General features: G+C 62.2%; 2 protein-coding genes across 3 annotated transcripts in view; both read left to right on the forward strand.

Annotated features, from left to right (window-relative positions):
• The window catches only part of NRXN2 (neurexin 2), a 48,743-nt gene extending 38,043 nt beyond the window's left edge, over positions 1-10,700 (forward strand). The window contains 5 exon segments of the mRNA XM_075018240.1: positions 218-389; positions 2,100-2,189; positions 3,216-3,535; positions 3,794-3,872; positions 9,703-10,700. Coding sequence (XP_074874341.1) covers positions 218-389; positions 2,100-2,189; positions 3,216-3,535; positions 3,794-3,872; positions 9,703-10,448 — 1,407 coding nt within the window. The 3' untranslated portion in view covers positions 10,449-10,700.
• A 414-nt stretch (positions 10,701-11,114) lies between these two features.
• On the forward strand, positions 11,115-16,027 carry FRMD8 (FERM domain containing 8). 2 transcript variants are annotated; one of them, XM_075059473.1, is made up of 10 exons: positions 11,119-11,302; positions 11,901-12,062; positions 12,418-12,519; positions 12,627-12,685; positions 12,827-12,993; positions 13,851-14,048; positions 14,303-14,426; positions 14,665-14,874; positions 15,290-15,473; positions 15,758-16,009. In XM_075059473.1, the coding sequence occupies exons 1-10, from the start codon at positions 11,263-11,265 to the stop codon at positions 15,868-15,870; spliced, it is 1,359 nt and encodes a 452-aa protein (XP_074915574.1). In that variant the 5' UTR covers positions 11,119-11,262; the 3' UTR covers positions 15,871-16,009. The 2 variants fall into 2 exon arrangements, with proteins under 2 accessions (XP_074915575.1, XP_074915574.1); XM_075059474.1 differs by lacking the exon at positions 15,290-15,473 and having other exon boundaries at positions 11,115-11,302; positions 15,758-16,027.
• Positions 16,028-25,842: the final 9,815 nt, after the last annotated feature.

Below are 25,842 nucleotides of genomic sequence, written 5' to 3' on the forward strand. Positions count from 1 at the left end.
CAACCCCCGGGGGGGGCTGGGCCGGGCTCTGTCGGGGGATGTGGGGCTGGCTGGGGGGGGCGCATGTGGGGCTGGAGGGACCCACGGTTGGGGGTCATCGCCTCGGGGACTCGCTGCAGGAGGGACCCCGGTGTTCGGGGCAGGGGGGGTGGGGGGGGCCGTGGGTCGCGCCGTGGGGCAGGCCGTGGGGCAGGGACCCACGGGTGCCCCCCCGCAGGCGCAGGGGGCCGTGGGGGTGCTGTTCAACGTGGGGACAGAGGACATCGCGCTGGAGGAGCGGGGGGCGGCCGTCAGCGACGGGCGCTTCCACGTCGTCCGCTTCACCCGCAGCGGCGGCAACGCCACCCTCCAGGTGGACGGCGGCCCCCTGCACGAGCGCTACCCCCCAGGTACCACCCCCCCCCCCGGCGCCGACAGCTCCCCGGGGCCACCCCACGGCACCTATAGGCGCCCGGAGCGCGTAGAGACACCCCCACGGCACCCATGGGCGCTTAGAGACGGCCCAGAGACACCCTATGGCGCCCATAGGTGCCTGGAGCATGTAGAGACACCCTACGGCACCCATAGGCACCTAGAGCACGTAGAGACACCCCACGGAACCCATGGGCGCTTAGAGACACCCTATGGCACCCATAGGTGCCTGGAGCATGTAGAGACACCCATAGGCACCCAGAGTGTGTAGAGACACCCCATGGGCGCTTAGAGACACCCTATGGCACCCATAGGCACCCGGAGCACGTAGAGACACCCCACGGCACCCATGGGCACTTAAAGACAGCCCAGAGACACCCTATGGTACCCATAGGGGCCTGGAGCATGTAGAGACACCCTGTGGCACCCACAGGTGCTTAGAGACAGCCCAGAGACACCCCGTGGCACCCATAGGTGCCCAGAGCGCGTAGAGACACCCCATGGCACCCATAGGCACTTGGAGACAGCCCAGAGACGCCCCACAGCACCCACAGGCACCCTGTAGCACCCCTATAGCATCTATGGGCACCCCACAGCACCCAGAGGTACCCTGTAGGGCTTACAAACACACCATAGCACCTGGAAACACCCTATAGCACCCCATAGCGCCTGTGGGCACCCCGCAGGGCTTGGAGACACCCTATAGCGTCACTGTAGCATCTTCAGACACCCCATAGCAAGTGGGAACACCCTATATCACCCCATAGTGCCTGTGGGCACCCCATACCTCACAGAGACACCCTATAGCATCCCTGTAGCGCCTACTGGCACCCCATAGCATCCATAGCACCCCATAGCACCTATAGGCACCCCACAGCGCTTAGAGACACCCTATAGCACCTGGGAACACCCACAGACACCCCACAGCTCCCCTACAGCACCCGCAGACACCCTATGGCCCTCCCTATAGGCCCCCCCCCACAGCCCCCATACCCTCTGTGCGTGCCGGAACCCCCACCCCCGTGCTAACGAGCTGCCCCTCCCCTAATTAAGGGCACCAACCACCTAACGAGGGCGCTAACGAAGGGCAGCGTGCCGCCACCGCGGCTGTGAGGGGACCCAGGCGTCCGGGCAGCCCCGCCTGCCCCCCCCCACCACCCTCACCCCCCCCCCGGGCCCCCTAACGCCCCCCTAAACGCCGCATAAACCCCCCCCCAAACACGGCCACGCCCCGGCCACACCGCCACTGGTGGCATCATGGCCACGGCCTGGTGACTTCGGCCGTGACACCGCGGTTGCGTCGTGGTGACGCCAGTGGCGACACCACGGCCGTGCCACCAGCCGCTCTTGGCGGTGACATCGCACCGGTTGCGTCCTGGTGACACCGGTGGCGACGCTGACGGCGATACCACGGTCACGCCATGGCGCCGCCAACCGCGGTGTCAGTGGCGACGCTGTGGTCCCCCCACGGTGACGCCGACGCCAATGGCGACACCGCGGTCACGCCACAGAGCCGCCAACGGTGAGGCCTCGGTCACGCCGCGGTGACGCCGACGGCACCCGCGCCACGATGCCACCATCGGCTCCACCACCGGCGCCCCCACGCCGGCCCCGGTGCCGACGGCTGTGCCGGCGGCGCCGTGCCGGGCGGTGCCGCGTGCCGTAACCCTCTTCTCCTCCCTCCGAAGGCAGCGGGGACAGCGAGCGGCTGGCGCTGGCGCGGCAGCGCATCCCCTACCGCCTGGGGCGGGTGGTCGATGAGTGGCTGCTCGACAAAGGTAACTCGTCAGCGCCGCCCTAACGAGCACCCCCCCCGCCCCGCCCGCCTGGGGAACCCGCTGTCCGGGCCCCAGATGTTTGGGGGGCCCCAGATGTTTGGGGACCCCGGTGTCCGGGCCCCGCGTCCCCAAGGACCTCGTTGTCCAGGGACCCAGGCGTCCGGGCGGGCCGGACTCTGCACCCCACCCCCACCCCAGGCCCCCCCCCCCTTCGTTAACCTGGTTAACCCGCTAACCCGCCTGGTTAAAGGGACGCTAACGAACTTAACCGCCCCCTAAACCGCGCTTTAACCCTTTGAGTGCTGCCGCCCCCCCCCCCCGGGCCCTAAACCAGCATAAACGAAGCTAAAACCCGCATAATAACCGCACTAATTAGCGACAATAATTGGCCCGGTGACGAGTGACACCGGTGGGGCAGGGCCGGGGCGTGCATGAGGGCCGCGAGTGTGCGAGGGGCCGCGGCTGCGCGTGGGCCGCGTGTGCGCGCCCGAGGGCCGCACGTGCACAAGCATTGGGTGCGCACGAGCGTTGGGCGCGTGTGCGAGGGCTGCGCGCGTGCAGGAGCTGCCCGTGCACCGGCCGCGCCCCGCCCCGCCCTCACACGCCCTCGCACGCCTCGGCCCCGCCCAGGCAGGATTCCTCCCCCCCCCCCCTCCCGCCACCCCAGCCCCAAAAGGGGCTGAATTGAGCCCAAACGGAGCCTCCCCCGGCGCAGCCCAGAGGGTTAAAGGGGCCGGGAGGGCGTTGGGGTCCCTTTAACCGCCGCCGCCCGGGGGGGGACGGGGAGGGAGGCACGAGTTTTTGGGGGGGGGGGGGGGCCACCGGGCAGGCGGCGGCGGAGCCGGGGGTCGCCCGGCCGCCCCTCGTGCGGCGCACGCGCGTGCCGGGGCGAGGCGGGCGCGACCTCGTGCGAGGCGCGACGCCCCGCTCCCGCGGCGTGGCGATGCCGCGCGGCGTGGCGCGTCCCGGGGGGGCGTCCGGCGCCTGCGACAGGCTCTCTTCCCTCCCCCCCCCCCCCAATTCCAGGCCGCCAGCTGACCATCTTCAACAGCCAGGCGGCCGTGCGGGTGGGGGGCCGCGACCGCGGCCGCCCCTTCCAGGGGCAGCTCTCCGGCCTCTACTACAACGGGCTGAAGCTGCTGGCGCTGGCGGCCGAGGGGCACCCGCGGGTACGGCTGGAGGGGGACCTGCGGCTGGTGGGGGAGCCCCCCCCGCCCCCCGCCCCGCCCGGCGCCACCCCCGCGCCCCCCGACATGGCCACCACCATCATGGAGACCACCACCACCATGGCCACCACCACCACCCGCCGCGGGCGGTCGCCCACCCTCCGCGACACCGTCGCCCAGGTACGGGGCTGGGGGGGGGGGGGTTGGGGGGGACACGACGCGGATCCGGACGTCTGGGTCCGTTCCCCGCCCCCCCCCCGTGGGGGATCATAGTGGGGAAAGGGGGGGCTGTGGGTCCCTCAGGGGGCACCCAGATGCCTGGGGGGGATCGTGGGGTGAGGGGGGGGCCCGGGTCCCCCTTGCAGGGGGTCGTGGGGTGACGGGGGCACCCGGACACCTGGGTGACGCCCCCCCCCCCCCCTCACCTCGCCCCCCCAGAACACAGACGACCTGCTGGTGGCCTCGGCCGAGTGCCCGAGCGATGACGAGGACCTGGAGGAGTGTGAGCCCGGCACAGGTGGGTGCTCCTCCGCGGGGGCGCCCCGGGCACGCGCGTGTGCGACACGCCCTCGCACGCCCGCCCGGGGCACGCCCACCCCGCCCCCCCCCCCCCCGCGATCACCCCCCAACCCCCCCCACGGCGGCAGCGAACCCCTCCTCGCACGCGCGGGGGGAGCCGGGGCACAGGCGCGTCTGCAGGCACGCTCACGGGGGTGCGTGCGGGCACGGGCTCACACACACGCGCGCTCGTGCACACGGGAACACTCCCAGCTGCGCGCACAGCTCTATCCACGCGCACGTGCACCAGAGCTGCTCACACACCTGCACGTGCCCTCGCGCGCACACACACGTGCACACACAGGCTCGCGTACAGAAGAGCACTTGGCTGCACGCACACGCACGAGCTCACACGTGCTCGTGCTCACACTCAAGACAGCTGTACACGCACACACGAGTGAGTGCACACAGCTTGTGCACACAACAGCCGCTCTCACACACACGTGCACAGAGGCTCACGCACATGCTTGTGCACAAGAGCTGCTCTCGCACACACACGTGCACAGGGCTGTACGCATACGCGTGCACAAGCGCACACACAAGTGAACAACAGCTGCTCGCACACATGCAGGTGCACAGCGGCTGCTCGTGCTCACACACACACTCACACGTGCCCCACCAACGCAGCCACCCCCTCGCACGCCCCTGCGCACCCCCCCCGTGCAGCCCCCCGTGCGCACACCCGCCCCGTGCACGCGCGCCCGCGACCCCCGCCCCCCCCTTGCCCGCGGCCCCGCCCCTCACACACCTGCGCACACGTGTTCCCTGCCCTGCGGCACACGCTCCTGCCCGCTCTGTGCACACGCGTGTGCCCCGGGGCCCCGTGCAAGCCCCGCCCCTTGCCCCACCCTCGCCCACTGCAAAGCCCTTGGCCCCGCCCTGACAGACGGACGGACAGATGGACGGAGGGACAGGGAGGGGACCCCGGCGTCCGGGTGTCACCCTCGCGTGCGAGGCTGTCGCACGCCCGCTGCCGCCCAGGGCCTCATGCGAGGACCCTCCCCTCCCCCCACCCCCTGCCCCTCCCCCAGCATCACAGGGGGCTCCGCTGAGCCCGGACGCCAGGGTGGCCCCCCCAGCACCCACAGGTGTCCCCTGGACGCCTGGGGTCCCCCCCCGATGTCTGGGGTCGCCCCCCAGCACCCACGGGTGTCCCCTGGACGCCTGGGGTCCCCCCCTGATGTCTGGGTCCCCCCCCAGCGCCCATGGGTGTCCCCCGGACGCCTGGGGTCCCTCCCAGCGCTGGGGGGGGGGGGGCGTCCCCCGGACGCCTGGGTCCCCCCAAACCCAACCTGACCCCATCGGGGGGAGGGGCGGCAGCGGTCGGGGGAGCAGGGGGGGAGGAGAGGGGGACGGACGGACAGACGGACGGACTGATCGACTGACGGACGACGGACAGACGACAGATAAAGGGGGGGGAACAGATGGAGGATGGACGGATGGACAGAGGGACAGACAGCTGAGGGATGGATGGAAGGACAGATGGATTCATGGACGGAAGGATGGATGGACAGAGGGATGATGGATGGAAGGACAGATGGACAGACGGTTGATGGCTGGATGGAAGGACGGGTGGACGGATGGACAGAGGGACAGATGGAAGGACAGATGGACAGAGAGATGATGGATGGAAGGACGGATGGACGGAGGGATGATGGCTGGAAGAACGGATGGGCAGATGGACAGAGGGATGTTGGATGGAAGGACCGATGGATGGATGGTTGGTTGATGGCTGGACGGAAGGACCGATGGATTCATGGATGGAAGGACAGATGGACAGAAGGATGATGGATGGATGGACAGAGGGATGGCTGGCTGGACGGAAGGATGGATGGATGGAGGGATGATGGATGGAAGGACGGATGGACAGAGGGACAGATGGCTGAGGGATGGATGGAAGGACGGATGAATTCATGGATGGAAGGACAGATGGATGGATAGTTGATGGCTGGACAGATGGATTCATGGACAGATGGACTGAGGGACAGATGGTTGATGGCTAGATGGAAGGACGGACGGACAGAGGGACAGACAACTGAGGGATGGATGGAAGGACAGATGGATTCATGGATGGAAGGACGGATGAATTCATGGATGGAAGGACAGATGGATGGATAGTTGATGGCTGGACAGATGGATTCATGGACAGATGGACGGAGGGATGACGGATGGAAGGACAGAGGGACTGAGGGACAGATGGTTGATGGCCGGATGGAAGGACAGACGGACAGAGGGACAGACAACTGAGGGATGGATGGAAGGACAGATGGATTCATGGATGGAAGGACAGATGGACAGAGGGATGATGGATGGAAAGACGGATGGATGGTTGATGGCTGGATGGAAGGACCGATGGATTCTTGGATGGAAGGACAGATGGACAGAGGGATGATGGATGGCTGGACAGAGGGATGGATGGATGGGTGGTTGATGGCTGGATGGAAGGATGGATGGACAGATGGATTCAAAGGTTGATGGATGGATTTAAGACTGGCTGGACGGACACATGGACAGACGGATTCAAGGCTGGGTGGACAGGCTGAAGGCTGGATGGATCTGAGCATGGATGGATGCATAGATGGACACATGGATGGACGGGCAGATGGATGAAGGATGGCTGGATGGATTCAAAGAGGGATGGATTCAAGGACGGAGGATGCAAGGCTGAATGGACACATGGATGGATTCAAGTCTGGCTGGAGGGATGGGCACATGGACAGATAGGTGAGTTCAAGGACAGACGGACGTGTGCATGGATGGATGGACAGACGGATGGATTGGAGTCTGATGGATGGATGGATGTGTGGCTGAAAGGACGCACAGCTGGGTGGATGGATCCGAGGCTGAATGGATGGATGGACACAGGAACAGATAGCTGGATGCCAGGCTGGATGCATTCCAGGCTGGCTGGCTGGACAGGCAGATGGACGGATTCACGGATGGATGGATTCAAGGATGGATTCAAGGATGGACGGATGGATGGATGGATGGATTCAAAGATGGATGGATGGATACAAGGATGGATGGATGGATGGATTCAAAAATGGATGGATGGATACAAGGATGGACGGACAGATGGATTCAAGGATGGACAGATGGATAGATTCAAGGATGGATTCAAGGATGGATGGATTCAAGGATGGACAGATGGATCCATGGATGGATGGATTCAAGGATGGATGGATGGATTCAAGGATGGATTCAAGGATGGACGGATGGATGGATGGATTCAAGGATGGATGGATTCAAGGATGGATGAGTGGATGAATGGATGGATTAAAGGATGGATGGACGGACGGATGGATTCAAGGATGGATGGATAGATGGATCCACAGATGGATGGATTCAAGGATGGATCCATGGATGGATGGATTCAAGGATGGATTCAAGGATGGATGGATGGATTCAAGGATGGACGGATGGATGGATGGATTCAAGGATGGACGGATTCAAGGATGGATGGACAGATGGATAGATTCAAGGATGGATTCGAGGATGGATGGATTCAAGGATGGACGGATGGATGGATGGATTCAAGGATGGATGGATTCAAGGATGGATGGACAGATGGATAGATTCAAGGATGGATTCAAGGATGGATGGATTCAAGGATGGACAGATGGATCCATGGATGGATGGATTCAAGGATGGATGGATGGATTCAAGGATGGATTCAAGGATGGATGGATGGATTCAAGGATGGACGGATGGATGGATGGATTCAAGGATGGATGGATGGATGGATGGATTCAAGGATGGACAGATTCAAGGATGGATGGACAGATGGATGGATTCAAGGATGGATGGGCATATGAATGGATGGATTCAAGGATGGACAGATGGATTCAATGATGGATGGATGGATTCAAGGATGGATTCAAAGATGGATGGATGGATTCAAGGATGGATGGGCGGATGAATGGATGGATTCAAGGATCGACAGATGGATTCATGGATGGACAGATGAATGGATGGATTCAAGGATGGATGGGCAGATGAATGGATGGGTTCAGCGATGGATAGATGGACAGATGGATTCAAGGATGGATTCAAGGATGGATGGACAGATGGATGGGTTCAAGGATGAATGTCTGGATTCAAGGATGGATGGACAGATGGATGGATTCAAGGATGAATGGATGGATTCAAGGATGGATGGACAGATGGATGGATTCAAGGATGGATTCAAGGATGGACGGATGGATTCAAGAATGGATGGGCAGATGAATGGATGGATTCAAGGATTGGCAGATGGATTCATGGATGGACAGATGGATGGATGGATTCAAGGACGGATGCATGGAACCAAGGCTGGATTTAGGGACGGATGGATGGATGGATGGATGGATTAAAGGATGGACGGATGGATGGATGGATGGATTCAAGGATGGACGGATGGATGGACAGATTCAAGGATGGATGGATGGATGTGAGGATGAATGGGTGCATGGATGGATGGACTCAAGGATGGATTTTGGGATGGATTGGCAGATGGATGCACGGACAGACAGATGGATTCAAGGCTGGCTGGACGCGCGGCTGGCTGGCTGGCCGGACTCACGGATGGCCGGATGGATGGAACCAAGGCTGGATTTAGGGACGGACGGATGGATGGATGGATGGATTGATGGATGGATGGATGGACTCAAGGCTGGATGGGCAGATGGATGGACGGATGGATGGATTCAAGGATGGATTCAAGGATGGATGGGCAGATTCAAGGATGGACGGATGGATGTGAGGATGAATGGGTGCATGGATGGATGGACTCAAGGATGGATTTTGGGATGGATTGGCGGATGGATGCACGGACAGACAGATGGATTCAAGGCTGGCTGGACGCGCGGCTGGCTGGCTGGCCGGACTCACGGATGGCCGGATGGATGGAACCAAGGCTGGATTTAGGGACGGACGGATGGATGGATGGATGGATGGACTCAAGGCTGGATGGGCAGATGGATGGACGGATGGATGGATTCAAGGATGGATTCAAGGATGGATGGGCAGATTCAAGGATGCATGGATGGATGTGGGGATGAATGGGTGCATGGATGGATGGACTCAAGGATGGATTTGGGGATGGATGGGCGGATGGATGCACGGACAGACAGACGGATTCAAGGCTGGCTGGCCGCGTGGCTGGCTGGCTGGCCGGACTCACGGATGGCCGGATGGATGGAACCAAGGCTGGATTTAGGGACGGACGGATGGATGGATGGATGGACGGATGGATGGAAAGAGAGGTGTGCGCATGGTTTCAAGGCTGGGTTCGAGGCCGGATGGACGCACGGATGGCCGGATGGACGCACGGATGGCTGGGTGGATGGCTCCACGGCCGCAGGCAGGGCTGGCCGGGCGCAGGCCGCTGGCGCCGCAGGGGGTCGGCCGGCGGCACCTTCTCACCGAGTGTCTCTCTCTTCTTTTCTTTTTGTTCTTTTTTCTCTTTTTTCTTTCTTTCTTCTCTTTTTTTTTTGTGTGCTTTCCCTTCCTTCCTGCAATTTCTTTTTCCTCCACGCTAAAATCACCCGGCCCCATCCCGCGATGTAAGTTGACGGCAGCGCCGCGGTTTGCTCTTAAAAAAAAAAAAAAACGAGAAAAAAAAAAAACGCAAAAAAGTAGCTAAAAAAAAAAAAAGCTAATAATAATGATAATAGTAACGGCGAGAAGCGGCGGCGGCGGCGGCAGCGGTGGGGGGGGCTCGGGGGGCCGGGGGGCGCCGGCGGCGGGGGCTGACGCGCCCCCCCCTCCCGCCCCCCCCCCCCCGCCCCGTCTCGTTTCTCTCTCCGCAGGCGGCGAGCTGGTGCTGCCGGCGTCCCCGGCGGGCGGCGGTCCGGCGTCCCCCCCGCCCCCCCCCCCGGCCTCCCCCCGCGCCCCCCCCGGCTGCGGCCCCGACTGCGAGGAGCCCTCGGGCTTCGCCTCCGGCGAGGCGGCCGACCCCAACGCGCCGCCGGCCGACGACGAGGACTTCGCGGGCCACGGCGGTGACATCACCGCCCCCCGCCGCGACGGCGTCACCGCCGACGTCATCGCCGACGCCAGCGACGAGGCCGTCACCCTGGCCACCGTCGCGGCCGTCCCGTTGCCGGGGCTGGTGCCGGCGGGCGAGCGGCACCCGCGGGAGGGGGGCGCGGGGGGGCGCGGGCGGGTGACGGCCGCCCCGGTCACCCGCCGCCCCGCTGTCCCCACAGCCGCCGCGCCGGGCGCCGTGGAGGTGGTGCGGGAGGCGGGCGGCACCACCGGCATGGTGGTGGGCATCGTGGCCGCCGCCGCGCTCTGCATCCTCATCCTCCTCTACGCCATGTACAAGTACCGCAACAGGGACGAGGGCTCCTACCAGGTGGACCAGAGCCGCCGCTACATCGGCGCCGCCCCCGCCGCCGGAGCCGCCGGAGCCGCGGGGGGGCCCCCCGGCGCCGCCGCCGCCGCCGCCGCCGCCCCCCCCGGCGGGGGGCCCGCCAAGGAGAAGGCGCCCCCCGCGCCCCCCAAGGCGCCCGGCAAGGCGCGGCGCAACAAGGACAAGGAGTACTACGTCTGACGGGGGGGGGGGACGCGCCTGACACCCCCCCCCTTCCCGAAACGGGCCGTCACCCGCCTCCTCGCCCCCCCGACCCCGACCCCCCTCCGCGGGCCGCCACCCCCCCGCCCCGGGCGGCACCTCTGTGCTCGTGCGCGTCGTTCCCCCCGACTCCCCCCGAACCGAGGGAAGAGGGGGCGCGGATTGGGGGGGGAGGGGGGGGCCCGCACGCCCCGGGGGGGGGCGTCAGAGGGGGCCCGGGGGACGCGGGACCCCCCCACACCACCCCTTTTAATCGGTTTTTCTACCGCCCCCCCCCCCCCCCCGCCCCCGGGTCCTTCTTTGGGTTTATTTTTTAATTTCTAAAGCCCCGACTGGGGTTGGGCCCCCCCCCCGCCGCCCCGGCCCCCGAGCCCCCCCCCCCCCGAGCCCCCGGGCCCCCCCCGGGCCCCCCTCCGCCGCGCACAGAGGAATACACGGTTCTATACTTCGTACAGCGGCTCCGACTCTTCCTGCGCCGCCCCCGCGACCCCCGGCCCCGAGCCCCCCCCCCAGAGGGGGCGGCGGGGGGGGGGGGGAATCCCGGCCCTGCGGGTCCGCCCCGCCGCTAGGGGGCGCCACCGCCGCCTCCTCGGGCCGCCGCGGGGCGGGGCGCGACGTCACGGCACGTCACGGGGCGCGGCCCCTCCCCCTGCACCCGCGGCGCTTCCGCCCGGCGCGGGAACGGCGCGCGGAACGCCCGCAGCCCTGACCCCGGCGTGACCCCGCGCTGACCCCGGCGTGACCCCGCGCTGACCCCGGCGTGACCCTCCCCGCCCCGACCCCGGCCCCGCGCATGGAGGGGGAGGGGGCGTCCGCGCCCCCCGGCGCTGCCGGTGGGTGAGGGGGGCGGGGCCCCCGGGCGGGGGAGGGGGGGGTGTCGGCGGGTCCCGCCCACGGGGGTGTCCCCGTCCGGGGGTCCCTTTCGGGGGGGGGGGTCGGCGGGTCCGGGGGGGGTCCCCGTCCGTGGGTCCCTTTGGGGGAGGGGCGTGTCCCGGCGGGTGTCGGCGGGTCCCGGGGCGTCCCCGTCCGTGGGTCCCTTTGGGGGGGGGGGGTCCCGAGGGGTGTCGGCGGGTCCGGGGGGGATTCCCCGTCGGTGGGTCCCTTTGGGGTGGGGGGTCCCGGCGGGTGTCGGAGGGTCCGGGGGCGTCCCCGTCCGTGGGTCCCTTTCGGGGGGGTGTGTCCGGGGGGGTCCGTCCGTGGGTCCCTTTGGGGCGGGGGGTCGGCGGGTCCCGAGGGGTGTCGGCGGGTCCGGGGGGGATTCCCCGTCGGTGGGTCCCTTTCGGGGGTCGTGCCCGGGGGTGTCGGCGGGTCCGTTGGGGGGGGCGGTGCGTGTGCCCGGGGGGGGGTCGTTTCGGGGGGGGGGGGTGCGTGTGCCCGGGGGCGCCGGCCGTGGGTGCCCCCCGCCACCGCCGCCCCCCCCCCCCGCCGCAGCCGCGCTGGCCTTCCTGCCGGACGGGGCGGGGGTGCCGCTGCCGCTGGAGCCCCCCCCGGGGCCCACGGCCGGGGAGATGCTGCGGCGGCTGCAGGGGGCTCTGCGCCTGCCCCCCCTCGCTGCCGAGGCGCTGGCGCTCTGGCTGGTCTCCCCCCTGCTGGGTGAGCGGGGCGGGGGGGGGACACACCTGGGGGTCCCTGCGGGGTGAGCGGGGGGGACTGGGGGGGGTCAGGGGGTCCCTGCTGGGTGGGCAGGGCAGTCCCGGGGGGGGGGGTGTCCCAGCACAGCCGTGGGTCCCGGGGTGGCCGTGGGTCCTGTGGGTCCCGTGGGTCCTGGGGCAGCTGTGGGTCCCGGGGTGGCCGTGGGTCCCGTGGGTCCTGGGGCAGCTGTGGGTCTCGGGGTGGCCGTGGGTCCTGTGGGTCCCAGGGGTCCTGGGGCAGCTGTGGGTCTCGGGGTGGCCGTGGGTCTCGGGGTGGCCGTGGGTCCCAGCCTGTTGCCCCCCCCCCCCCCCCCCAGAGGTGCAGCTGAAGCCGCGGCACCGGCCCCTGCGCCTGGTCCGGCAGTGGCCAGAGCTGCTGCTGCGCTTCAGCCTCGGCTCCCACGCCGACATCGCCCAGGGTGAGCCCCCCGACCCCTGGGTCCCCTCGGGGGTCTCCCCCCGCGGGGGGGGGTGTCCCCAGACGTTCGGGTCCCCTCACGCACACACCCCCCCCCCCGCCCCACAGACGAGCCCTGCCTGCAGCTGCGCAGGAACGTCTTCTTCCCCAAGAGCAAGGAGCTGGAGGTGAGGGGGGACCCCCCGCCCCAGATATGTGGGGCCCGGACGCCGGGGACCCTCACCCCCCCCCCGACACCTGGGTCCCGAGCGTGGGGTCCGGGGGGGTGGGAGGCGGACGTGTGGGGTGACGCCTGGGTCCCCCCCCAGCTGGAGGAGGAGGAGCTGCTGCGGCTGCTGTACGAGGAGGCGCGGGGGAACCTGCTGGGGGGGCGCTACCCCGTGGACCCCCCCGACGGGGAGGAGCTGGGGGCCCTGGCCTGCCGCCTGCGCCTGGGGCCCTTCCAGCCTGGCCACCACACGCCCCAGAGCCTGCGGTCAGCACCGACCCACAGCACCCTGACCCACAGCACCCTGACCCACAGCGACCCCCGCGACCCACAGCACCCTGACCCACAGCGACCCCTGCGACCCACAGTGACCCCCGTGACCCACAGCACCCAACCCACAGCACCCCGACCCACAGCGACCCCCGCAACCCACAGCACCCCGACCCACAGTGACCCCCGCGACCCACAGCACCCAACCCACAGCACCCCGACCCACAGCAACCCCCGCGACCCACAGCACCCCGACCCACAGCGACCCCCACGACCCACAGCACCCTGACCCACAGCGACCCCTGCGACCCACAGTGACCCCCGTGACCCACAGCACCCAACCCACAGCACCCCGACCCACAGCGACCCCCGCGACCCACAGCAACCCTGACCCACAGCGACCCCCATGACCCACAGCACCCTGACCCACAGCGACCCCCGTGACCCACAGTGACCCCCGTGACCCACAGCACCCAACCCACAGCACCCCGGCCCACAGCGACCCCCATGACCCACAGCACCCAACCCACAGCAACCCCCGCAACCCACAGAAACCCCTGCAACCCACAGCACCCTGACCCACAGCACCCAACCCACAGCAAACCCTACAACCCACAGCATCCAACCCACAGCAACCCTGACCCACAGCAACTCCCTGCAACCCACAGCACCCCATGGGCCCCTGTGTCCAGGACCAATGGCACCCCATGGACCCCCCCCTTGCGACCCACAGCACCCCCACCCCTGTGACCCAAAGCACTCCATCGACCCCCGCCGCGGACCCCCACCCCATGGACCCCGGCATCCAGCCCCCCACCTCTCACAGCCCCTCACCCCCCTTTCCCCCCCCCCAGGCCACTACTGGGGGAGCTGCTGCCGCCGCCCCCGGGGCGAGGGGGGCTGTGGGGGGCCCTGCGCCGGCGGGGCCCCCGCCCGCCCCCCCCCGAGGAGGGGCTGCTCCAGGCCTTCGCCCGCACCCCCGGCCCCCAAGCCACCCCCGCTGACCTCTACCGCGCCTTTCTGCGCCGCTGCCACGCCCTGCCCTACTACGGGTGAGTGGGGGACCCCCCCCTCCAGGGACCCCCCGCATCCAGGCCCCACAGACCCCCAGGCACCCTGGTGTCTGCCCCCCACCCCCCCCCAGTTCACCCTGGGATCCAGGTGTCTGGGCCCCCCCAAGTCACTCCACAGTCACCCGGGGGAACCCAGGCTTCTGGGGGGGACACACCCCCACCGCGCCCCACAAGTGCGCCTGGGGTCCCAGGCGTCCAGGAGGGGACCCAGGCATCTGGGCCCCCCCCCCTAGGTGCGCCTTCTTCCCGGGGGCCATCGACCGCCCCCCCGGGGGGCTGCTGGGCCGGGGGGGGCTGCGGCCCGTCAGCGTCGCCGTGGGGCTGGAGGGCGTCACCATCATCGACCCACGGGAGAAGGTACGGGGGGGCATGGGGGTCTATGGGGCTGGATCAGGCCCACGGGTGGGGTCTGTGGGGCTGGATCAGGCCCATAGTGGGGTCTGTGGGGCAGGATGGGGGCTGGGGAGGTGTGGGGGGCAGGTTGGAGGGCACCATGGGGCTGGGAGGGGGGCATAGGGGGCAGCTATGGGGCAGAGTGGGAGGCCGTGGGGCGGGGGGATTCCGTGGGGCTGACCGCCTTGTGTCCCCCCCCAAGCATGTGCTGCTGACACTGACCTTCCCGGAGCTGTGCTGGGAGCTGGTGGGCGCCGTGGGGCAGGAGGGGGACGGCGCCATGGGGCAGGAGGGAGACGGCGCCGTGGGGCAGGAGGGGGACGCCGTGGGGCCCCCCCAGCTCTGGCTGGAGTTCGATGGGGACCACGAGGGCGCCCCTGTCAACCGCCTGCTGCGGGTGTTTTCCCCCCAGGTCAGACCCACGGCCCTGCCCCACGGATCCCCACGGGGGTTCTGCTGGGTTGGGGGGCGGGGGGCAGCTGGGGGGGGGGTGTGGGGGGCGGTGGGGCTCAGCTCTCCCCCCCTCAAGGTGGGTGGGGGGCGGTGGGGGATGGTCGGGGTGCACTGGGGGGAGGTCGGGGGGCACTGGGGGACGGTGGGGGATGGTCGGGGGGGCACTGGGGGGTGGTGGGGGGTGGTCGGGGGGCACTGGGGGGTGGTGGGGAGGCGGTGGGGGGTGGTCGGGGGGTGGTGGGGGGTGGTCGGGGGGCACTGGGGGGTGGTGGGGAGGCGGTGGGGGGTGGTCGGGGGGCACTGGGGGGTGGTGGGGGGTGGTCGGGGGGCACTGGGGGGGGCGGCGGGGGTCCGCGTGCTGACCGCGTCCCCAGGCAGAGCTGATGAGCGCCCTCATCGAGTGCTGCATCGAGCTGGGGGGGCCGGGGCCGGACCCGCCCCCCCCGGGCCCACCGCCCCCCCCCGGGACCCCCTCGCGGGGCGCCCCCTTGCGGCGGCAGGAGAGCGTCACCCGCCCCCGCCTGCAGCGCCTGGCCACCATCGACTACGTGCAGGAGGGTGGGACGGGGGGGGCACGGGGAGGGGGGGGGTCCGGGGGGGAGCCAGGCATCCGGGGGGTCATGGGGGGCACGGCGGGGGGGGGCCCATGGCATCGGGGAGACCCCTAGAGTCGGGGAGGGAGGGGGGAGGGGGGGGACACCCAGGCGTCCAGGGGAAACATCCCCGGGGGGGGGGGGGGCTCATGGGAGTTGGGGGGCCCACAGGGGACCGTGGCATCGGGGGGGAGGACAGACGGGGGGGGCAGGTGTGCGCTGACACCACACACCACCCCCCCCCCCCAGGGCAGGAGCTGCGGCGCGTCAAGCCCCCCCGGCGCTCGGGGTCCTTCTTCGGGCGGGGGGCACGGGGCTCTTACACCCCCGTGTCAGGGGGGGCCGGGCTGGAGCAGGGCTGAGCCCCCCCACCACCACCTGCTGGACTGGAAGCACTGGGAGCCCCCAGTGATGGACCTGGCCCCTGAGGGACCCAGGCGTCCGGGACCCCCCCACTTTGTACCGACCCCCACCCATGCACACTAATAAACTGTACAGGGACACGGATGTCACTGTCACCCCACCCACCCACCCCGTCACACCCACGGGTTTGGGGCTGATTCAGGGCGGTTTGGGGCAGATTCAGGCAAGTTTGGGGCAAATCGGGGCAGTTTGGGGCTGATTCAGGCAAGTGTGGGGCAGATTGGGGGGTGTGGGGCAAATCGGGAGAATTTGGGGCTAATTTGGGGTAGTCTTTGCCATATCGGGGCAGTTTGGGGCTGATTCAGGCAAGTTTGGGGCAAATCGGGGCAGTTTGGGGCTAATTCAGGCAAGTGTGGGGCAGATTGGGGGGTTTGGGGCTAATTCAGGGGGGTTTAGGGCAGATCGGGAGAATTTGGGGCTAATTTGGGGTAGTCTTTGCCATATCGGGGCAGTTTGGGGCTGATTCCGGCAAGTTTGGGGCAGTTTGGGGCTAATTCAGGCAAGTGTGGGGCAGATTGGGGGGTTTGGGGCTATTTCAGGGGGGTTTAGGGCAGATCGGGAGAATTTGGGGCTAATTTGGGGTAGTCTTTGCCATATCGGGGCAGTTTGGGGCTGATTCAGGCAAGTTTGGGGCAAATTGGGGCAGTTTGGGGCTAATTCAGGCAAGTGTGGGGCAGATTGGGGGGTTTGGGGCTAATTCAGGGGGGGTTTCGGGCAGATCGGGAGAATTTGGGGCTAATTTGGGGTAGTCTTTGCCATATCGGGGCAGTTTGGGGCTGATTCCGGCAAGTTCGGGACATCAGAGGGATTTGGGGCAGATCACGGCTGATTTGGGGCAGTTTGGACCTGATTTGGGGTGGTTTAGGGTAAATAAGGGACAGTTCGGAGCTAGTTTGGGACATTTCAGGGCGGTTTGGGGCAGATTCAGGCAAGTTTGGGGCAAATCGGGGCAGTTTGGGGCTAATTCAGGCAAGTGTGGGGCAGATTGGGGGGTTTGGAGCTAATTCAGGGGGGTTTAGGGCAGATCAGGAGAATTTGGGGCTAATTTGGGGTAGTCTTTGCCATATCGGGGCAGTTTGGGGCTGATTCAGGCAAGTTTGGGGCTAATTCAGGCAAGTGTGGGGCAGATTGGGGGGTTTGGGACTATTTCAGGGGGCTTTAGGGCAGATCGGGAGAATTTGGGGCTAATTTGGGGTAGTCTTTGCCATATCGGGGCAGTTTGGGGCTGATTCAGGCAAGTGTGGGGCAAATCGGGGCAGTTTGGGGCTAATTCAGGCAAGTGTGGGGCAGATTGGGGGGTTTGGGGCTAATTGGGGGGGGGTCGGGCAGATCGGGAGAATTTGGGGCTAATTTGGGGTAGTCTTTGCCATATCGGGGCAGTTTGGGGCTGATTCAGGCAAGTTTGGGACATCAGAGGGATTTGGGGCAGATCACGGCTGATTTGGGGCAGTTTGGACCTGATTTGGGGTGGTTTAGGGTAAATACGGGACAGTTCGGAGCTAGCTTGGGACATTTCAGGGCGGTTTGGGGCAGATTCGGGCTAATTCAGGGCAGTTTAGGGACGTTTCTGGGCAGTTTGGGGCTACATCAGGGAGGTTCAGGACAGATCAGGGCATTTTGGGGCTAATTCTGGGTGGTTTGGGATACACTGTGGCAGTTTGTGGCTAATTCAGGGCACTTTGGGACCTGCTGGGGCAGTTTGGTGCCGATGGGTGGGCAGCGTTGCCAAATGGCGGCCCCACGTGATGGCAGCCATTTTAGGGCTGGGGGGGGGTATGGGGGGGCAGACACGCGTGTGCGTGTCACGGGGCCTCGTGTTTCATGAGGGGGGGGTCCCTCGTTAGCCTTAACGAGCACCTTGACGCCACACACACCTTGCTCACCCCGCAGCCTCCTTTGGGGCAAATCCAGCCGATTTAGGGTCACCGGTCTCCTCTCCCGTCTGGCCTTCGCAGGTTGCGCCCTGGGCACACAAACACCCCAAAACTCAACTATTTCGCTATTTAACCCCATTTTCCCCCTCTCCCCTTTGCTCCCTGCCAGCCAGGAGCTATTTTTAACCAACTTTACCGCATTGTTTTACAAATAAAAGCCCCAGCACACCCCCGGCTCTGCAGCAAAACTGCCTCAGCCCCAATAATTGGGTTTTTTTAAACGGGAAAATCAGTGATTTGGGAAAGCTTTGTGCTCTGAAAGGGGGGGGTTAAGTATTATTTGGGCTTAACGGACATAGGTAAGTACAGGCTCTGAAATCGAGCAGATTTACAAACAGAGAGAGGGGGAAATATATATATTGGGGGGGGATAAAGTAAATATTTTTGAAAATGGCTTCCTGAGGGAAGCCGGGAGGACACCCCCACCCCCCACCCCTTTCCTCAGGAGAAGGACGGGACGTTCTTGTGAAGAAACGGCATTTTGGGTCGGCGGAGCGGCTTTCTTCTAGCAAAAACGGGTGGGGGTTGGTTGGGGAACCAGGGTCGCGCTTTGCCTGAGGGACGGGGCGGTCGCGCACCCGTTTTCTGAGGTAACTCAGGCGTTTTGAGGTAAAATCAAGGGAGAAAGGGGGTTTGGGTTTTGTTTTTGTTTTTTTTTTTTTACTTTTTCGTCTCTCCTGGCTCCTCGCTGCAGGCGGGGGATGTGGCTCCCGGTGGGCTGAGGGGGGATCTCGCCCCCCCCCCCATTTCGTGGGCGGGAAGGGACGGAGCGCTCGCGCTCGCCCCCGCCCCCACGGCACTGCGGCAGGGCGGGGGGAGGGGGGCGGGGCGCATGCGCAGTGTCGCGCTGCGCCACCCGCAGCGGCCGGGCCGGCCGGCGCCGGTTAGAACCGGCCGCGGGGGCCGCCGCACCGCGTATCCCTCCGCCGGCTGGGCCCGCCCCTCCGCCTCCCAAATTTTTGGGTTTTTTTGCCTGTAAATGGGAGCGGAGGAGGGATCGGCTTAAAGCTGGGGGCAGGGAGAGCGAAGGGGAAGGGGGTCTCTGCCGTTTTAGTGGCGGTTCGGGGGTCCCCGGTTGGGATGGGTGCGGGGAGCGCGGTATGGTCCCCCCTCCCCCCTTTTCCTGAGGTAATTTTTGTCTGAAAAGTCGTTAAAAAGGGCAAGGCGCTCAGGAGGGGGGAAAAGCCTCAGGAAAACGGTGCCTTCAGGGTGTAAGAAGGGTGAGGAATTGGGGGGTTTCACTCCAAAATCTTGTGGAGAGCAGACTGGGGGGGAGGGGGTTGGAGGAGCCCCCTCCTTGTGGGCTCGAAAAGGGGCTGTTTGGGTAAAAAATCCTGCAGTTTTCAGGTCGGTGCTGGTTTTTGAGGCCTCCCCCATGGTTCTGCGCTAAGTCAGGGCCAAAACCTGTACCCTGGGCCTCAAAACCGGCTTAAATTGGCCTAAAACTGTTGGCAGAGCTGTTGGGCCTCTTTCAGACTCATGAAGATTTTTAGTGCCATCCCAGTTAAAAAAAAAAAACAAACCCAAAAAAACCTAGCTGTTCCTTTTCCTTGATAAAAACCCAGGTTTTGGTGAAAACCAGGTGCACCTTTCCAATGGAAAATGCTTTAAAATTGCCTCTCCAGGCCCAGCCCCTGAGGGAAAAACAGCTTTTTGGGGCATTTCCATGCAGAAAACACGAACTCCAGCTATGTGGTTGCTAATAAAATAATTTTAAAGCTGAAATCTGGGGGAGAGGGGGCAGTATACGTGCATAAAACCAGCCAGAAATGGGCAAATCATTGCTGCAAAAATCATCATTGAGGTGATTTCCAAAAAATACAAACGTGTGAGTGAGGGGAGGCCTCTCCCTACCGCTGAAATGGCTGAAAAAAACCAGTTTTGTGGGTCTTAATGGCAGAATAATGCAGCAAAATAGTAATAACAGCAAACTTCTCTTCTCCCGCAGGAAACGCCCTGGAAATGCGTCAGAAAAACTTGCCCTTTGCCTCCGAAATGCCTCCTTGGCTTCGTCAGAGGCTTTAATTAGCCCCGAGTCAGCTTTAATTACAGGGTTGGGGGGGTGTGGGGGGGTGTGGCTGTCTGCCCTGCCCGGAAATGCCTCAAAATGCCACAAAAGGGATTTTATTTTTTTTTTAACCTGGTTGAGAACAGGCTGTGCCATGACTCAGCACGGCCTTGAAACTGTGTGAAATGCAGAGATTTTGGTGTATTTTAAAAGAAAAAAGAGTTGTTTGGGCTTTTCTAGAAAGGGGCAAAAATAAATACTAAAAAAGGGTCGTTTGGGGCTTTGCTGGAAACAAGGGAGATAGGTGAAAAAAAGGGTTTCTGGGGTCTCTGCGTCCTCCTCAAGAGCCAAGCATCGCTCACCTTTTTTCCCCAAATTTGTGACTGTTTTGGGGAGGAAAGGATACTTTTTTTTTTGCAAGGGCCCAGACCCATGATGCAGCAAGAGTGAAAATGGCGTTAAATATTATTAAATAAATAACGAGAATGCTCAAAAATCGTCCAGAAGAGCGTTTTTTTTGTGTGTTCAGAAGAGGCAAAACCGAGCAAAAAAACTTGGTGTTAAATTTAACCACGTTTGTGCTAAAGCAGGCGGGGCAGCTGAACGCCTCCTGCTGCCAGCGTGATTTGTGGGGAGAAAAACGAAAAAAAAAAAAAAAAGAAAAGAAAAGAGGTGTTCTTGAAAGCCGGGGCAAGATTGATTTTTTTTGGCCGCTGCCCTTTTTTGGCGATTTTGGGGACTATTTCTTTGCCCCCCCCGCGGAGGCGGCTGCGGAGGCGCTGACGTCAGGCGGCTTTATAAGGCGGCGGCCGCGCGCTGCCGGGCGTTCTGCGAGGAACCGGCCCCGAATCGGGCGGAATTCGGCAAAAACGGCCGCTCCCTCGGCGGGGGGGGCCGGAGCCGGCTCCGCGCTTCTCCGCTGCCGAAAAGCTCGCAAAGCCGCTGTTTTTTAAGCAAAGCTCTTAAAGCTGCTTGATTTAAAGAAAAAAAAAAACCGGGAAGCTGTTTCCTTTAAGGAAAAAAAGCTCTTAAAGCTGTGTTCTTTTCTTGAATTCTTAAAATACGGCAGTTCAGTCGTTCGGAGAAGCCGGAGCGAGCTGGGGCACTTTTTTTTTTTAAAAAAAAAAGGCTTTCAAAGCTGCTACATTTAAAAACAAAAGCTCTTAAAGCTCTTTTATTTTTTAAAAACGAAGCTCTTAAAGCTGTTTCTAAAACAAAACTCCTAAGGCTGCTTCCTTTTACGAAAAAGAAGCTCTTGAAGCTGTTTGTTTTTTTTTTTTTTAATTCTTAAAATACCGTAATTTGATAGTTTAGAAGAGCCGGAGCGAGCTGGGGCGCTTTTTAAATGAAAAAAAGCTTTCAAAGCTGCTTTACTTTAAAGAGGAAAAAAAAAAGCGCTTTTAAACCTGTTTTCTTTTAAAAAAAGCTCTTACAGCTCTTTTGTTTTCTTTAAAAAAGCTCCTAAAGCTGTTGTATTTTTTTAAAAAGCTCTTAAAGCCGTTTTAATTTTTTTAAAGAGCTCCTAAAGCTGCTTTCTTTAAGGAAAAGCTGTTAAAAGCTTTTTTTCCTTGTTTCTCCTAAAAAGCAGCGCCGGGCCGGGGGAGCGCAGATTGGGTGCGGGTGTGGATGTTTCGGAGAGTTTGGGGTGAAAATGCGGCATTTTAAGTCAAGACAGAAGATTGCTGGCAAAGGAAGATGGATTGAGAGAGGAGATAACTGGGGGAAAAGAAAAGGAAAAATCAAGAGTGAAGATAAGCCTTGGCAGGGAGGAAGATTAACGGCTTGAAGAGAGAAATGAGGGAGTTTAATTTTTTTCCCCCAGCGGCCCCTGCTGGGGGAAAAAAAAGGACTTTTTGGTAAAAGGCAGTGGCTGGCAGCCGGGAAGGAGGTGCTGGGCAGGGCAACCCTGGGGAAGAGGAGAAAGAAGTGAGAAAAGAGGAAAAAAAGGGAGAAAAGAGGAAAAGAAAGAGCCAGTGCAAGTTGGCTGAGCTGGAGGAAATCTTAAAAATTCAGGGGAAAAAGAGCCCGTGGAGATGGGTGAAGCTGGAGGAGAAAATAGAGGAAAAAAATAAAAAGAAAATAGAAAAAAAAAAGAGAAAAACAGAAAATAGAGGAAAGAAAAAATAATCATCTGGAAATTGGAGAAGATAGAAAAAAAAAAAGAAAAATCAGAGGAGCCAGTGGAAATTGGTGAAGCTAGAGGAGGAAAGAGGAAAAAAAACAGGCAAAAATGAGAAAAGAGAAAAAAAAGAGAAAAAGTAAGAGAAAAGAGAAAAAAAAGAAAAAGTAAGAGAAAAGAGAAAAAGTAAGAGAAAATTAAAGAGGAAGTAGAGGAAAAAAGAAAATGAGGATAGAAGAAAAATAAGAAAATGAGGATAGAAGAAAAATAAGAAAATGAGGATAGAAGAAAAATAAGAAAATGAGGATAGAAGAAAAATAAGAAAATGAGGATAGAAGAAAAGAGAAACGAAGCCAGTGGAAACTGGTGAAACTGGAGAAATTAAATTAAAAAAAATAAGGAAAAAAAAAAAAGAGCAGGAGCCGGAGGAAGGTGGTACGGAGCAGGAAACAGGAGAGAAAAGGAAGAGAAAGGCAAGAAAAAGAGCAAATGGCGAACAGGAACCTGCTGGAGGAAGGAGATTTTCAGGAATTTAAGGAAACGCCCCAAAACGGAGCCGGAGCTGGTGGGGCTGGAGGAGGAACTGGCCGGAGGCGGCAGCTGGGTGAGGCCCTTCCCCCTGCTCGTTCTGGGGGGATTCGGGGGGTTTGGGGGGGTGGGGGGGGCTCTTGTCGTTGCAGGCGCCGTGGCCGTCACCCCCACTCCCCCCTTTTTTCTGTAAAACCCCCAAGAAACGGGGACACCCCCCCCCCAAACCCCACTCCAGCGTCACCAGGCTCCGGCCGTAGCGCTCCGTAGGTCCCACCTGTTGCCACAGAGTAAGTGATGAAAAATCCCTTCTTTTTCCCCCCAAAAAGGCGACGTGCGGGAGGGGATGGCTGAAACTCTCTGGAAAAGGGGAAAAGAGGAAAAAAAAGGGTTGTTTTTGTGGGGGCGGAGGGGGGGGTCTCGAGTGTTTTTGCCCCCTCAGGGAAGCAGCAAAACGCAAGAAAAAAAGGCAAATAACGGTGAGAAAAATGCCAAGGAAAAGTAAAAAGAGACCGCGGGTCTCAGGATTTAACCAAAAAAGGCAAATCTGCAGCCAGAGCGTGCTCAGGAGCTTTTCCGCAGGGACCTTTGAGGATAAAAACACTGATTTGATTAATGTGGAGCCGGTCAGAAGTAAGATTTTTATTTAATTTTGTTGTTTTGGGGCGTTTCCGTTGGTTACTGGCTGGTGGAGCTGGGTCAGGGTCTGGCCCGGGGGCATGGCGGGGGGGGCGGCGCGTTTTGGGCTTGTTTCCAGCCTTTCCGCAGATGCAGTGGTAGGAGGCAGCTTGGAAGAAAAGCCGCTTTTTTCCCCCCCAAAACGGAGCTGGAAAATCAGGATTGCGGCTCGTGCCGAGCGTCCCCAGGAGCTTCCCTTAGGAAAAAATAACGTAAAGAAACCCCCAACCCCCTAAAACGCTCAGCAGGGGAGGGGGACGGAGCCAAGCGGGGGCGGGGGGGTTGCAATAATTGTATTTTCAGGTTTTCTTCATAAACAGCAGCAGGATGATTAAATTTAGGCTTTTTCCCCAAAAACAAGCTGTAAATGTAGGAGCGAGCGAGGGGGGAGCAAAAAAAATTAAGGCAAAAGCTCCCAAATGGCTTCATCCGCGATGGTGGCAAGTACCCTCGGCGCGCCCCAAACCCCCAGTTCACCAAAATCACCCGGTTTGGGGTCGGGGAGGCGGGGGGGCTGCGGATTTGGGGCATTTCCAGCCATTTTCGGTATCGCGGGGGTGTTGGGGTGCGGTTGCACTGGTGGGGGGAGTGCTGGGGCCCCCAAAATGGCCGCGCGGCATGGTTACGCCCCCTCCAACCCCGTCACCCCCCTCCCGGTGTGGAGCGATGCGAGAAACGATGGTTTTTACGGATAAATGGGAAAAAAATGGGTGTCTTTACTGCTTTTACCCCAAAAGGTGGCTGACGGGGTTGGGGGGGCTGTGTCTCGCAGGTGTTTTTTCCAGACCCCCCGGCCGGCGCCCACACCCGCTGCTCCTGCGCCTCCAACTGTAAAGCCGAGGATTCGTAGTCTCAAACCGCCAGATTGGGGCAAAAAAGGGTCTTCAGAAACACGTAGGGATCAAAAAAAAAGGGTATTTCTGCTGCTTTCACCCCCAAACCCGGGAAATTCTGTCCAGATTTGGGTGCGATGGGGGTGGCACAGTTTCACCCTGGGCGGGTTTTGCCGCTTCCCCCCCCCTGTTCTGCTCTGCTCCCCCAGATCCACAAATCCGAAAAGGAAAAAATAAAAACCAACCCCAAAGGCCAAAAGTGCCCCAAAACGTGCAGCAAGTGCTGTTGGCCAGGCCCACACCCCAAACTGGGACTTCTAGTGGAAAATGGGGCTTTTTACAAAAAAATGGAAAGCTTAGTCAGCACCTTTGCATGTTGCCTGGGGAGGGGGGAGGCTTTTTTTTAACCTTTGTCACAGTTTTTTCCCCAAAACAATCAGAGTTGAGAAGTCGCAGAATTTTTGGGGTAGGGAAGATCTTGGTTGTTCCAGCTGTTACTCCCGGTGTTGTTCCGGTTGTTGTGCCCGTTGTTGTTGTTGTTGTTGTTGTTTCTCTCCCCTCCCCCGCTCTCCCCCTGACGCAGCAATGGTGCCTAAAACGGCCTCGATCTGCCCCAAAATGGACAATTGGGTACAAAAAAAGGCTAAAAAGTAGAAATCCCCCCCCAAATAAGAGACAGGAAAGGTGAGCGAGCGGAGTAAGTACCAGTGGGGCCCCCCTGCGCCCGGGACGCGCGTCCGACCCAAAATCCCGCTTTCTGAGTCCATTTTGCGCCCGGGACGCGTACCCAACCCAAAATCCCGCTTTCTGAGTCCGTTTTGCGCCCGGGACGTGCGCCTGACCCAAAAATCCCGCTTTCTGAGTCCGTTTTGCGCCCGGGATGTGCGCCCGACCCAAAATCCAGCTTTCTGAGTCCGTTTTGCGCCCGGGACGCGTGCCCGACCCGAAATCCCGCTTTCTGAGCCTGTTTTGCGCCTGGGACACGTGTCCGACCCAAAATCCCGCTTTCTGAGGCCGTTCTGCGATGGGGATGCATGCCCAACCCAAAATCCCGCTTCCTGAGCCCATATTGCGCCCGTGACGCGCGCCTGACCCAGAATCCCGCTTTCTGCACCTGTTTTGCGCCGGGGAAGCGTGCTGGACCCAAAATCCCACTTTCCGAGCCCGTTTTACGTGGGGGACGTGTGCCTGACCCAACCCCCCACTTCCTGAGCCCATTTTGCACTGGGGGCATGTGACTGACCCAAAAACTTGCTTTCTGAGCCCGTTTTGCGCTGGGGATGCGTGCCTGACCCCAACCCTGCCCTTTCCGAGCCCATTTTGCGCCGGGGAAGCGCACCGGACCCCAAACCCCGTTTTTTTCAGTGAAAAAAACCCAAACAAACCACCACCACCCCCCAAAAAAGCCCCCTGGGGAGGCCCCGCCCCCGGGTCGCTTTTTTGGGGCAGTTTCCCACGTTTCCAGCAGTCTGGGGGGTTTCGCTTTCCCCCTTGGCGGGGCGTTTCGGGGGGTGGTGGCGGCGCCCGCCTGCCTCCTCCCCGCAGAGCCGCCGTGCTCCTCCGGCCCCAAATTCCCCCCGATTCCCCCCAAACGTGGCCAGGGACCCAAAGGAAGGGGGTTTGCACCCCGGGGGGGAGGGGCGGGGCGGGGCCCCCGGCGGGCGCCCCTCCCCCCGCTCTGGGAGGTTTTTCTTTTCCTGAGAGAACCCCGTTGTCTCAGGTTTTGCTTTTTCTCCTCTGCACCCAAAAAGGCCAAAAAAAAGCAAAAGGTGCCGGTGGGGGCACCCCCGGGACCCACCCGGGGCGGGGTT

This window comes from Buteo buteo, chromosome 29 (assembly GCF_964188355.1).
Source record: "Buteo buteo chromosome 29, bButBut1.hap1.1, whole genome shotgun sequence".
Classification (NCBI taxonomy): domain Eukaryota; kingdom Metazoa; phylum Chordata; class Aves; order Accipitriformes; family Accipitridae; genus Buteo; species Buteo buteo.